General features: G+C 40.4%; 2 protein-coding genes across 2 annotated transcripts; one reads left to right on the top strand and one right to left on the bottom strand.

The window, feature by feature from the left end:
- The first annotated feature begins 4,847 nt into the window (after positions 1–4,847).
- si:dkey-19b23.8 lies at positions 4,848–9,357 on the top strand. Its single transcript, XM_044097281.1, has 3 exons — positions 4,848–5,205; positions 7,120–7,851; positions 7,995–9,357. Exons 1-3 carry the CDS (start codon positions 5,190–5,192, stop codon positions 8,078–8,080), a joined length of 834 nt encoding a protein of 277 aa, XP_043953216.1. The 5' UTR covers positions 4,848–5,189; the 3' UTR covers positions 8,081–9,357.
- A 498-nt stretch (positions 9,358–9,855) lies between these two features.
- Positions 9,856–14,258, bottom strand: si:dkey-19b23.7. The gene is made up of 8 exons (XM_044097282.1): positions 14,070–14,258; positions 13,726–13,797; positions 13,566–13,637; positions 12,800–13,005; positions 12,575–12,638; positions 12,334–12,499; positions 11,886–12,083; positions 9,856–10,682 (listed from the first exon to the last, which is right to left on the bottom strand). The coding sequence occupies exons 1-8, from the start codon at positions 14,082–14,084 to the stop codon at positions 10,564–10,566; spliced, it is 912 nt and encodes a 303-aa protein (XP_043953217.1). The 5' UTR covers positions 14,085–14,258; the 3' UTR covers positions 9,856–10,563.
- Between the last annotated feature and the right edge of the window lie 727 nt (positions 14,259–14,985).

Raw genomic sequence — 14,985 nt, forward strand, 5'->3', positions numbered from 1 at the left:
AAATGCATACAATTAAAAAAAAAAACGTGACAAAACTTCTCAACATTGATTATTGATTCTCAAAATAACAGCTAGTGATTTGCGGAAAAAAAAGGGATTTTCAGTTGCAAAATCCTGTCTCATTTTTTAACCCAATATGTTGTATTTCATCTCACAAGTTCAACTTACTTTGTGTTTTTTTGTTGCGAATTAAAAGTTTCATCTAATAATTATTCTGAACAAAACATTAAACATATTTAACATAAAACAGCTGATAGATTATTCTGCTGCTTACAAAGCCTAGATTTTATATTTTAGCCGTTTATTCATCTATCACTGAAACATCTTTAAAAAAAACAAAACAAACTGTGACAGTGGAGTGGAGGATAGCTCCCAAAGGTAAATACTCGTGAGTGGATGCACTTCACTTGATTTAGGATGCTTATGAAAAAGAGAACTGGCTGTAAAACTCTTATACAATGAATGGATGAAGGCTGAAATGTAGTGGGGGGTTTTTACTTCCCTAAATGTTATGTTTGCTATGCTTCTAATTATAGGATAGTTACATCCTTGTTCTCAAGATATACTCTGTAAAAAAAAACACACACAAAAAAAACAGGACCTTGCGAACTTAAAGGAAAATCTTTTTTTTTTTTTTTCTTTTTTCCATTTCATTCGGGTCTCAGCTGGATTTGAGTTTCTGACGTTCCTTGCCTTTGAAACAACTTCCAGTTGAGGCCGTTTTTATGTATTTGTAGGGAAAACTGAAACAAAATCTCATCAAGTGTTTCGCTCTTTATTGCCTGTTTTGGTCGCAGAAACATTACTCGCCTCAGACAGAGATCAGCTCAAACAGGAGTAAATGTCACCTTTTTTTTTTGTCACTTTGCTCATTGAGGTTGGAGATTGATGTTGTTTGCCCACAAAGAGTCATGATTGCCTCTTAAGAGGGCTGATAATTTCTGGGTTTCAGTCACAAGCTGTACTCGGGACATTTAAAATGAATAGCTGCCAATTAGCATCAGAACAACAGGGTGTGTCGGTAGCACTTCCATTGTTAATGCTGTTACTCCAAATTGAAAAGAAGTATGAGATCCAGCATGTAGAGTACAGGCTGAAAATTATGTTGGGCGGTTCTGTATCCCTGCTGAGACAGTACAGGCTAATGTTGGACCTCAAGAGGCAGTGAGGATAAATAATGGCCTTCGATCACAAAAGTAGCAGCTGAGAACGATGTCACGCTCAGATTGAGAGTGTTTAAGTTGGGAATTTGCTAATTGTGGAGATGCTAATGGTCAAAGTACAAGTGAAATGTATTTCTTCTTTAGTTTCAGGCAAGAAAATATAAATATCAGGAATTCTCATGAGCAATCTATGTTAGTAATGTTCACACCATTTATGTATGCAGCAGCCATCGTGGAAGGTGAACTCAGAGACACTCAAAGAGCTCAGAAAAAAAAGGTTAGATTTTAGTACAATGCAAGTAAACTGATGCCGTCCTTCTATTCAATCTAATTTGAAGATAGTGCTGGGCATCAGAATGTTTTCTAATCAAGGGTCCAAATGAAGACGTCGCAGCCTTTTAGATTACAGAACCAAAATACCGTGGGTGGTTGGATATTAACAGGTGGTTTGATTCTTGCACCCACTTCCGACTTGATTGCTTGAAAAAATATATATGCTTTATTTGCTGTAAAAAAAAAAATAAAAAAATAAAAAGAAAGAAATAGACAAAATAGTCACTAAAAATCTCTTACAACTTAGTTGAAAAAAAAAAAGTCTAACTTAATGGACGTTTCAAATTCAAAAAGTGGTAAAAAAAAAAAAAAAAAAAAAAAAATTTTTTACAAAAACTGGACATTTGTCCAAACAATAGACTTCCACAGCACACCCAGTCACTTGAGTTAATGGGCGGCTCTAACGGTCACCAAAGTGATCTAAACAATTCCAAATATAAAAATTAATTACAGATTTTGGTTATAAACTAACAACTCTTACCACCCAAAGAAGAACTAAATTTATAGAAATAACAATCTACAAAACTTAACATAAATGGCCACAGCAGACTATTTTCTTCTACTATTTAGCTAGATTAATGTGTAGCGTGTTCCTGAACTGCAGCTTGCAGCTCTACAGAATGTTCTGTGTCTCCAGCTGCAGCCCTGCCTGTGTCACGACTTGGATGCTGACTCTGCCTTCAGTGGTCGTCATATAGGGCAGATCCCATGCGAGATGGTCCATTATGTCAGCAGCGGGCCAATAATAGTTGCAGTGTGCCACGTTTAGCACTGAGGCTAAGTGTGACGTCCAGAACTTAACAGTTGTTGGGCCAAAACCCAGACGGAACAGGGGCCCTACTGTTTCCACCTCAACCAGACACGCCCCAGTCACACAGAACCAGACACGTAAAGACGGATACACACATGGAACCGATTTAAGTTTTCCCTCTGCCACTGTTCAAATGTCCCCAGGACAAACATTACTGAGCCGAGAAGGCTAGCAATCACCATTACGGATGAGATGTGACGCAATGTCCTGATAATGAGACGTAGTGGGTTTCAGATGTTCTCCCACAATGGGGTTCTGCAGATGTTGGCATAAAGAAAGATGAAACCCATCGCTGGGTTTGAAAAATAACCCACGTTTTCCACACAGTGCAGAGCACATTTCAGGACTCAAGCGAAAATATCAGCAAGCAAATACTCACTATGCATCGGTAAAACCAGAACGTTGTTCCTACTGTAAAGTAGACCAAAGAAGAATTAACTGAGATCAGAAAATTTTGTTTGAAGAAGCTATTTGACTAAATCAAGTAGTTACTCTGGACCAGGGGTCTCAAACTCCAGTCCTCGAGGGCCGCTGTCCTGCAGTTTTTAAATGTGCCACAGGTACAAAACACTGGAATGAAATGTCTTAGTTACCTCCTCCTATATTGCAAATAGTCAAATATTCGGCAATCAGTTCTCCAGAGCCTTAATTATTCTATTCAGGTGTGGTGCAGCAGAGGCACATCTAAAAGATGCAGGACAGCGGCCCTCGAGGACTGGAGTTTGAGACCCCTGATCTAGACTTACTGAAACAGTGATCTATGTAAATGATGTCGTAGCAGTTGATAGCGTTCCACTTTCTCTACTCAGCAGATTTTGAATGCCTCCAGCCAAACCTGTCATATATGAGCTATTCTGTAAACCAAAGCTGCATTTCTTTAACCCACTCGGATGTTTTTAAGAGTGCACTTATTTTAGGATAGTAACAATCCTCCTCTGTTTTGGCTCCTAATTGGGATCTATGCATAAGTTATCAGCAAGTGAGATATCATCTCCTTAAAAGCTAAGCAGTGTTGTACCTTAGAAATATTTCAAATTGTTGTGCAGGTGATACTGTGTGAATGGTTTGTTTGCAGCCCAGGATAAAAATATTTTCTGTTTAGTTTTTGTTCAGGTTAAAAAAGTTAATATTCATTCCAGGTTGTCCATCTAAAAGATAAATCAGCAATGTCTAAATATAAGCATGGACAGCTGTTATCTGATGCAAACAGATGGGGCTGAGGATGATTAGATGGAGATAAAAATGAGATATGATGCTTTTTGAACATGCATCTGAAAGGAAGCAAAACAAGAAGACATTGGGGCCTAGAGTGGATGTTTGTATTTGAAAATGCATGTTTTAAATTTTAGGCTCTAGCATTAATTAAGCTGTATCTCAATAGATGACAATATTACAGAACAGTAAACTTATATCACTTTAAAAAAAACTTTTATTCAAAGCATTTCTGATCAACTTTGGTGATTATGGCTTTCAGTTAAGTTACAAAAGCAAAATATGTGCTTTCTCAGAAAATTACAGGCTTACATAAGATCAACAAAAACGGGGGACTATTTCTAACAAACTTTTTTCTTCCACTGAATTTTCCATTAGTATGCTTGGGTGCAACACGTTGTAAACAGCCAGCATCTTCAGCAGCGACTATTTTCTGGCTTACCTTGGATGTTAATGACAATAGTTAAGTCAGAACTCTTCAAGGACATGAAATGTTTTGTATTTTTATCTTATGTAATATTCTAAGATTCTCAAAAACTGAATTTTTAGTTTTAATTAGCTGTGAGTCCTACTCAAAAAATTAGCATTTGAAATATACATATAATATATATGTTAACATAATATATGTTGAATCTCTATAAAAGTAGTTTAAATTTCTTGCTGAATTACCAATAGGCAGTGGCGCTCCCTTGGCCAGACCAAGCCAGAAAAAATTTAGTGTGGCGCAAAATAAAAATTATTTCATTATATAAACTGTAAACTAGGTTAAGGGTTACGGTAGGGTTAGCCCTAACCCTTAACCTTATATATACACATTTAATTAAATTTTCCTTTGGGATCAATAGCATATATTTGAATTAAATTTGAAAAGAAAATAAGTGAACATTTTTGGGAATGATCTAATAATATACTACTATTTTTTTTATACATTTGAATTTGAATATATATTAACTGAAGAAAATGGCTGGACATTTTGGGAATTATCTAATAATACAATACTGTATTTTTTACTTTAATTTGAATTTGAATATATATTAACTGAAGACGATGACAGAACGTTTGGGAATAATCTAATAAAATAATGCTATATTTTCGAATTTAATTTTAATATATATTTACTGAAGAAGATGGGTGAACGTTTTGGGAAGTTAGGGTTAAATCGTTAGGTAACAAATCGTGGCTGCCAGTAAGTGAACCAAACTCAGGTCAATGATTGTCCACGCTGTGGGACAGTAATATCCCTCTCTCTGATGTAAATCATCACCTTTCTGCTCCTGGTCACCTCTTCCTCCTCCTCCTCCTCCTCCTCTTCACATCTGGGCTGGCTTCTTCTCGGATGCTCGTTCGCGTGTGTCGAGCGCGCGCCTGCATCTTTTAAAACAGGTCCTCCCGCGAGCTGCGTGGTTCAGTTGGTTCGGAGCAGCACGCGGGTCCTCAGAGGCGAAAATTAGCTCATTCAGTAGTTTGTCTGTCACTGTCACTCTGTCGTCGTGTTTGCGTCCGAGGAGATCCACGCACATATATGGAAGAGTCTCAGCGCGGTTTTATTAATTTAGCTTCTTCACTCGGGACAAGAAGACGGTTGGCTGTCGGTTTCCAGCTGCCGTTTGGCGTTTTTAAATCTCACAGGACGCGGTGATTCACCTGAAGCTTAGGAGGACGCCGTTTGCATGAAGCTCTACTCCGGTAAGATTAATAAGAATAACACGCTATGCTTATAAATGTACCTTTTAGTTAAACAAAATCCTTAAACGATAGTTTACTCACCAGTACAATGCCTTGCCTTTTAGAAAACTGCGTAAATCGGCGTTCAATGCTTGTATAGAACATTTATTTGACTAATGCAAAAGTCTGATAGAAAACTTACAATTTCACCCGAAGTTTGAAATTTTTTCAAATTCCTTGGTATTCTGAGTCTTTTTAAGTTTATTTATACACCCTTACGCTGTAGCGGTTTATTCGGCTTTGAGAATTGATTATATTGAATTTAAATTATTAATTTTAAATTACTTTTACCATAGCTCAAGAGAATGAATTGCGGACTACTGCCAAGGTATTTATTTGTATAATTGAAATCTTTTTTTTATTTATTTATTTTTTTGTACTTCTGTGCAGACCATGTAGGACAGAGTACAGACTACCTTTCTGCACAGCCTCCTTAGATCCACCCACTTAATAGACTACTCTGATAGTGTTGTGAATGCCACCTTTTTTTTTTAGCCCCCAATAAATGTCAGAAAGGGGTGTCGAGTTGAGATTATCGTCTGTTTTTCAATTTAGGATGCTGATAAGTGTCTGTGATCCCTTGAGGAAATGAAGCGTGTGGAAGCCGTATTTCAGGTTATATCCACTTTTGTTTTAGAAAGTTGAAAAAGCTGCTAGACGTCCTGCAGTTTAGGAAATGCCAAGAGCTCGTTTACGTTTATCACACGTGTTCTTTTAATATTGCAAATATTTACAAAGGCAGAGATCTTCCGTAAGTGCATCAACTGTATAGTCTGACTCTATAAAGCTGTTTGCATGTGTGGAATTTACTGAATTACAAGATTATCCTCATTTATTTATCAATACATTTGACTTGATCTGCCAAGGCCAATCGAGGGATTCAAGATGTTGTCGTTTTAATTTTTTGGTCCATTTTAAACTTCATTCAGAGCATAAAGGTTATGTCTTAACTGTTCTGACGTTTGAATTACGTTTGCTACCTTGTTGACTTTCACGCCTCTGCACAGCGATAAGAGTGTCTCACGTAAGCTTTGTTTTGATGCAAAGCTAGCGGTGCGAGTACTTTTCCATGTTTGTGAGCCATCTGCAACACCATACACGTCTGTTTTGGGTCGGTATACAGGGCTGTGGGTCAGCTTGCATGTCCTTTTGTGGCTTGACGCAGTTTCAGAAACATTTCTATTGTCTGCAGGAGAAATATTTTTTGTGGGTGGGGGGTGTGGATGGGGAATGCAAGGCTGTTTCCTGCACAGGGGGTTTTACTAACAATGGTCACCTCCTCAGAATCCGTTGGTGGTTCTCTCTGAGGTTCTCTCCTGAGGATGGAGCTCGGATGTTAAAAGAATGGCTCAAAAAAACAGATAGAGAGGGAACAAGTAAGGAAAACAATGGGAGACCAGGCAGGTCGAGTGGGACTAAAGTGAGGAAAACAAAGGGAGGTTAGTTATGGTTGCATAACGCTAGAGTTTGAAATGTCTCAGAAGTTTTCGAGTTCAAATTAAACAGAAGTATAAACTTGTTACTTTCGGTTCTTCTAACGTAACCTTCCATTTATTCTTGGCCCGTTTCCAGCCCAATCAATGAGTTTGCTGGTCTGGAACCCAAACTAACCAGTCAGAAAATATTTGATTAGTGTTTACAGGAGATGAATATTTGACTCTGAGCACGTCACATTTGTGACCAATCCTGTTCCGTGGCCTTTAACTGCAAGCTGTTCTGACTTGCAGTTTTTTTTTTTTTTTCTTCCTTCAAAGAAATGAGTGTGACCGCTCAGAAACCATGTCCTGTGCCTTTCGTTCTCAAGCTTCCGTTTCATTTTATGTGACATTTTTGTCGTCTTGTCTGTTTAAAATCTTTTCTGTTGCTTTTTTCCAGATAAAAACACTGGCTCTGACAATGCTACATTCATCGAAGAAAGTTGGATGATTGGAAGAAAGTCAGAAGAAGACAAGCTCAAGTCGAGCAGTTGCACCTTACCCAAAGCTTCTTCCAGACCCAACCTGAAGGGCGCCATGGCTCTCGGTAGTTTGAACCTCATGCAGACCCTCAAAAACTCCCCCGCTGCCTTCCGACGGCGCTTCCGCCGGGACCGGACGGAGCTGCTCTCCCACGGCGACCCTCTGTTCAAAGTCCACTACATGGGCACGGTGAAGATCTTCTCTCTTGACCGAGAGCAAGCCCAGGAGGCCATCTCACACCTGATGGAAGGCATCGCAAACGGGAAGAAGCTGGGCAAAGATCACGCTCTGGTCGTGCGGCCGAGATACGTGGAGGTCAAGGAGCTGAGCACGGGGCGCCAGCTGACCAAGACGTACCTGCAGGACATTGCGTACTGCGCCGCCGACGCCGGCCGACCCAACGTCTTCCTGTACATCTGCAAGCATCAGGGCCAGCAGCTGCAGTGCCGGGTGTTCTGGTGCAGCCGGGCGGAGCGCGCGCGCGACATGACGGCCTGCCTGGCGCACTCCTTCCAGCGGGCGCTGAACGACTGGCAGGACGGCTCGGCCTCTCTGCCGCCGGGAGACGCGAAGGCCAAACGTTTGGAGGAGTCTTGTAACTCTGCATCCAACGCCAAGAGCTCAACGCTGCCGGCTGGGCTGGGAAAAGGTGAGGAGAGGGGAAAACCGTAGCCACCAACAGCGTCGCTACGTCAAGAATTTGTTGCACTACCCTAGTTAGTATAAAAATTAAAAAAAAAGCAAATTTATACCTGAAATTCAAATCATCAATGCCATTTATCTTCTTCTCAGTTCGCTGGAAGAGAACGGGCTCTGTGTCCCGAGGCCCCCTCAAAGGCATCACCAGGAGAGGATCGGCCACCGACAGCTGGAGCTGAACCTCTGATTGGACGAAGGTTCTACGTTGACCTGCTGACGACTTTAAGGGTGGAAGCTCTGCAAGAGGGAAGGAAGGAAGGACATTTGGGAGGGACTGACTTACAAGACAAAGAAGCTCAAGCTGCCAACTTGATCCATATTTGGTGACATAATGACTGCTTGTAAGGGTGTTATCCTCACAACTGACGAGTGTTTGGAGTTAAATGTAAATGACGCGAGAAGGAAACAGGGATGGGGCTTGCAACAGGCAGCTTTAGGACGAGGCTGGGTCCTGAGCAGCCAGAGTGTGTGATGTTGAACGCGAGATAGCTGCTGGCTGAATGATCCATCAGCAAACCTGGGGGTAAAAAGACGAGAGGTGGGATGTTTTAATGTTTATCAGCCAACTTGTACCGGGTCATGTTTTATATTCACGGTGGCATTTCCACGTTTGCTGCTCTATTAAACAGATATTTAGGATTCAGAGGGGAGACTGCTGGCACATCAAGTGAAGTAAAACTGTCTCTACTGTTCATAAAGGTCGTTCCTGTTACTTTCAGAGCACTTTCTATGCTCTCCTGTCAATGAACCTCCTACAGAAACCCAAAGTGTTTTCTGCTCATTGCGAGGACTTCAGTTTCTATGAACTTCATGACAGGTCTGGTAACTGCGCCATCACCACGTTACTGCCAATCATCTTCACTGGATACAAACTGCACATAAAAAGAAACGTCCGTGAGTTTGCACGTACGTCGTAAAGCTCCCGTAGCACTAGCTTGGCTTCAGAACACCAGAGGACATTGTGTTCCCATGCGGAGCCTCGGCGAGGAGTGCGCAGTCATGCACCTGCATTCCACGCCAGGAGAAATCTGAGATCGGGAATCGTCTCAAATAGCTTCAAATTCTTCATGTCCGGCCATAACTGTGCCTCTCCAGCAGCTGCATACTTTTATTTAATCTTTTAACGTACTCCTCGTGATGATTTATGTGTTAGGTTTACAATTGAGACTTGAGGATAAATGGTGTGCCTTTAGCCTACCATCATGTTCTCATTTTTATTATTTCTAAAGTTAAGCTAGAAACTTTGACTTTTTAAGTTTGTTTGTTTGTGTTTTTTGTTTATGTGCCACTATTTTTAAAGTGAATTTTAGGATTTTATGTTGACTGATTCTTACTAAAGGCACAGCTCTATCTGAAAGAAAATATCTGTGCCTGCTTTAAGATGTATTTTATTATTGTACTGTACATATTTATCTAAATATGTATTTTATGGAATATTAAAAGTTTTTATACTGACTTTCCATGTGCATATTTCTTTTAAGTTTCAGTAAGCCATATAAATATTATGCTTGCTTCCAAATGTAAGTTTTGAGAGCTATATTTAGCTTAACGCAAACAAACCTTGTCCTGTCTGTTTATGAAGGAGGAAGGGGATTGAAGAGTTTTGGAGATGTTGGGTCAGGTTTATTAAAAGGGTCCTGGGATTCAAAATAAGTCATGCGAGTCATTTCTCAATGTTGTTTCTCCGTTTCAACTTGTCTCTTTTCACGTGAGTTCCTTCCCACTGCAGATGCAGCTTGACTGGGAATACCCCGACCAAAAGATATGGATGAAATAACTGCATATGTAGCATGAACCCAGATTAAGACTCGGATCAAACCACGAATGAGCTGAAAAGAGATCCTCACTGTTTAACCTTGATTTTTAGAAGCTTTAAATCGGATATTTAGACAAAAAATCTAAAACCAGAGAGGCATAATCGCTTTTTAACCAGAAAAATAACACTGAAGACTTGATAATGAAGCCATCGTTTTAAGCATTTATTACAACAAATCTAAGTGATAAGACAGAATAAACGTACACTAATTGCTCATAGTGACATAATAAGACAAGGTTTTGCCTCAGGCTATCTGCTAGCTAAATGCAGTTTAAAAATGTTATCTTACAAAACATGATATATCATGGCTTTAGTTATGCAGTTGGAGAAGGACGTAAAACCATCAGAACTGTATGATGGAAAATGCAGTTTTGGAACCATAACGTTTAAAAACTGATATAGCTTGATAGGGGTAACCTGCCAAATTCCAGTTTAAACTATTAAGGTATCGAGAACATCGAATCCAATAAAAAGTTAAATATTACTAAGGCTGCACTGATCTGCACTGATTTTCTTACTTTTGGGAAATTGGTGATCAGCCGATACTTACATGAAGCAGAGCTTATCTACCTCAGCAAAGGTCTAAAAATAAACCACTGTCCACTTCTGCTCTGCTGTGAGAGGTTCGGCTGATACACCGACCCACCAGGTCATGTCTGCAAGTTTGCAGTTAACAATAGTGAAATTTCAGACAAAAAAAATAAAAAAAATACTGGTATCGGACAAAATCGGAATCAGTAAGTCAGGCTTTTTAAAGATCGGTAACCGGCGATCGACCGGCAAACTGCAGTCGGTGCACCACTAAACATCACTCAATGAAAAGCCACTTGTTGCACAGAAGGGATTTCATCTTGAAGAGTCCTGCCTTGTGGAGCCACTGGGCTTTTCAGCGCTCTCTCTGAGTCGCTGTAGCTCCAACAGGGCCTGGAAATGCAGATGCCTCAGGGGTTTCACTTCCTCTACCACTGAAAAGAGAAATTCATATAATCAAAAACAAGAACTAACCTTTTCCAGTAGTTTTAATATGTCATATTCAGAAGCCAGAAAAACAACAAGGAAAAACAGATTTGACCTTTCTAATGTTTTTGAAGTTGGTACATAATTTTAAAGTAAATTTGGACTTTTGTGACACAAAAACATCCCTATAAGCCACATCCTCTAAAGAGAAAGGCCTTACCATATATGGATATAACGCCTGCACCGTTTGGAAATCTCTCACAAAATCACAGAACAGATTGTTTTCTTGATAGAAACCAATCTGTTTATTTACAAAGATAATGGTGCAGAAAGTGCAGGTGAGCGCACAGGAAGTAAACACATATAGGGAGGATGGATTTCTTCCCATGAACCAGTCTCTCTGCTGGAACCAACTTTTGTACCCAAGTTATGTTAACTTGGATTAAAGGGAAGAAACAAGCTAAACCTGAGGAAAGAGGACAGAGCCCAGGTAATGCTAAAGCTACACCGGATAGCTCAAGCAGGTACTCGACAACTAGACCAACAAGGCAGCTATAGTTGTTTGTTAGCATAAAGTTGATTAGGTCAAAAAATGCTGTCATTTGCCAATAATTAACTGTGGCAGCAGCATAGGTATTTTTTTTCTCTGTGTCTGAGCCAAATGAAGGAAAGCACATCTAACCAGAGATGCCGTTTTTCAGTGATTATCGTTGTAACCATCTCATCCTGGTGTGTAGCCCTACATATAGAATTAGGTCACAGTATCACAGTAACAATGCTGGTCATAACAGGAGCAGAAATTATGCTTAACTTTTGTTTTGCTGACATAATTTTTTCTTTCTATCACAATCACTTTTTTTTCATCCACAGTAAATTATTGGTATGATGGACTAAAAGAGAAAGATTTAGATCCATAGGAAGATGGCGAGCTGTTCGTTCTCCAGTCTAATAGAATAAAACAGACATTTGGCTGACTTCCTCCTACTTACTAAATAAATATTCCTATAAATATAAATTTTTTTTGGAGACTTTGCTTCTTATTTTGTTTATCCAGATAAAAAAAATAAAAACAATAAACATAAATGAAAAGGAAATGATGATTAACGTACTTAAATGATCTGTGACGAATACTGATTATAATGATAAGGTAGCTAAACAGCACCACCTGCAGACTTTAATAGTAACTATAATATTTTCTTATGAAAAGACACCTTTGTCATAGTGCAGCTCGTCCCGATTCCCGTAAATCAGATAAGTCTCCAGGAAGCTGAGGAGGGCTCCTGTGACTAGGAAGCGGTCGTGCAGGGGAAGGGTTTTGATGTAACGCATGTCCAGGGCGAAGGGGTTGGAGGGAGAGGGAACAGAGCACAGGCACACCAGCTCACTCACAATGTCCCAGACACGAATACCTGCAGAGATAAAAACTTTTATCTCCTGAACATCATTAAAATCATTGGCTTTTAAAGAAAACCTTTTTTTTTTTTAACAACAACAACAATGAGAACAAATACATACCTAAACTGAACTAAACAATCTCAGAAGAGATCCAGAAGCCAACCTCTTCTGGCCCAGCTCATGGAAACTCTGGTAATTATTCCCGAAGCTGTTCACTGAAACAGTAACCTCCTGCAGGTTGGATTCCTCACATTGTTTCCATACCTCTCGTCTGCCAGTCGGTGATGGACTTCAGCTTCATGGGCGTGTCCTTGACCATTGAATCCATGCCACCGATGCTGACCAGCCGCTCGTGATTGGAGCGAATCCAGGCGTACGGGCGTCCGTACTTGACGTAACCGGCCAGGAGAAACAGAGTGCAGTTCACCTCCTGTCGAAGGAGTTCAAGAGTTAACCTCACAGGAGAAACAGAGCAAAACATTAGTGTGTGTCAACATGAACTTACTGGTACGGCTATCTCCCCCTCACTGGGAGAAGCTGGGAGAAGATGCTCCTCACTGTTTGGTTCCCTATGGGCAAGAAAAACAGATCAGCGAGTTAGTGGAGGACCGACATTCAGCATCACGTCAGACATCTGTAAAATCAAACAGAAAAAAAAAAGAAACCCTCTTCTGAAACTAAACACCTACGCCCCAATGTAAGCAGACGCACACAAAGTCACGTCGGTCACCTGTCGGTTTGCGTCGGCGTACTGGAATGAGAGTTCGTCGTCTGGACGTCTGGCGGGCCCCGAGGCTCCCCGGGCAGGGGGGAGCTGCTCCTGCTGTCCAGGCTAGGAGAGCTGCTGCTGGGTGACACGCTGCTGCTGCTGCTGCTGCTGCTGCTGGACGAGTACGACGACACCCTGGAAACCAAAAAACCTGGGGAGCGCCAGCCCTGCAAAGTTGGACAGGAGAGAGACAAAGCTACACTAAATTGGGAAAGAATAGATATTTTTCATATTGTGCCCCTTTTGAAACACAAATATCAATGTATTTTATTGGAATATTTATGATAAACTGCCATAATGAAATGCATAAATTCACCAATACATGAATATTTTAGTATTGCCCTCATAAGTCACCTAAGGTTAAGATAGAAAATATGTCCACAGTTTTATTATTAGTTGAGAACGTTTTGGAAAAATTGGAAAGCAAAGAGTCATATATTTATTTAGGGCACCCAACTAAAGGGGCTGATTACAAATTGATCTTTTAAAAAGAAAGTCAGTTGTTATGTTGGGTTTATCCCAATACACTAGATTGAAGTTTGTGATTGTAATGTGAAAATTACCAGTGGGTTAAAAAAAAAAAATGTAGGGCACTATAATATCTTATTGGATCCAAATAAACTGATCCAAATAGCAAATTAAATAAAAAATATCAGGGCTGTGCTCTGCTATGTAATAAACAGTTTTTCCTTTGTGAGTCTGCACTCCCGGATCAAATGAAACTAACCAGATCCTCATTGACTACAGTCAGCAGCAGCTCTTCTTTTCCTCTCAGCCAGGGCTGGAAGTATTTAAATCCCTGCGGAATAAACAACATGGCGTGTGTGTTTGAGGCGCATGAGCTGTTTCTTATCACCTCTGAATAAACTGTGTGATGATGACCAAACCTGCAACGATCCGAGTAAAGCCAAGTCATTCAAAAAGTGCTGCAGCTTCCGCTTCTGCTCCCTCTCTTTCTTCTGTTCGGACACAAATTAACATGAGGCACAAAGAAAAAACAACAATGCGATCCATCGCACTTCCGAGTGATGCAACCAATAAGAACCCTTCCGGTCTTGTATCTTAGCAACGCCTCCTCACATTTTCCTAGGATCTCCTTTATACATTTAAAAGACGTCTCCTTTAACATGTACAAGATTTCCCATTTAAAAATACGACAAATAAGGCTGTGAAGAAACAGAAAACATTACGTTAGATGCAGCCACCAGCTGCGTAAAAACACACTACTTACACTGGCACTGCTCATCTTATCATAAATCACAGGATTCACCTCTCTTCTAGCAGGCGCTCAACTTATGAATCAACTCGTGTCGTTTTTAAGAACATATTCTCTCCAATTTAGCTATAGCTTGTGTATTTTATAGCTAACTCAGCCTAAACGGAGCTCTCCCCGGGTGTTGTCTGTCAGTATTGGCTGTTGGCAGCAGTGTAACGATGAGGGTGTGCCTCCTCCTAGTGGCCACCAGCGTAAACTGCAACTCCGGTTCAAAGTGAACTAGCCTTACCAACATGGTAGAGCAGATTTTTACTCTCTACCGACAGGGAAAAGTTCGCTCTGTTTACCGTAAATGTATGATTACCCTTCTAATGTAAAACGGCACTTCAACTGTTACACTCATGTACTAACAGGACGTGTAAAAAACAATGTAGCTGCCCACGCGGACCAACTAAATGCCTTCTGGAAATAGGTTTTATTGTTAGAGGAATAACAAAAAGCACTCCATTTAGCAACGCTGGTAAGAAATATGTTTGAAGGAGTCCGTGCAAGGCCTTAAAGCCTAATAGGAATATGTTGAGGGCTCAGTTTGCTGCAACCACTGCTAATGTGTTGCACAAAGGCGGTTGGAGTTATGGAAAGGGACTTACTCCAAATGCTGTTTATTGTCCTTATCCAAAAGGACAACGATCCCAAACACACATCAAAGTCATTAAGCTTCTGGAATTGCCCCAACCTCAGCAACATAAAAAAAATTTGTGGACTGTGTTTAAAAGCTGAATACAATGCCAGGAAACAAACCGCTTAAATGGAACTCGACCCATTTTGCCAAGGGCTGTCAAATATCCAGCCAGAGATTTGCCAAGTGGCAAATGGGGACATTAATCGCAGTGTTAGTAGGAGAGAACTGCAAGGGAGGAGGTTATTGGGA

The sequence above is a fragment of the Gambusia affinis genome, linkage group LG18 (genome assembly GCF_019740435.1).
Source record: "Gambusia affinis linkage group LG18, SWU_Gaff_1.0, whole genome shotgun sequence".
In the NCBI taxonomy this organism is placed as follows: domain Eukaryota; kingdom Metazoa; phylum Chordata; class Actinopteri; order Cyprinodontiformes; family Poeciliidae; genus Gambusia; species Gambusia affinis.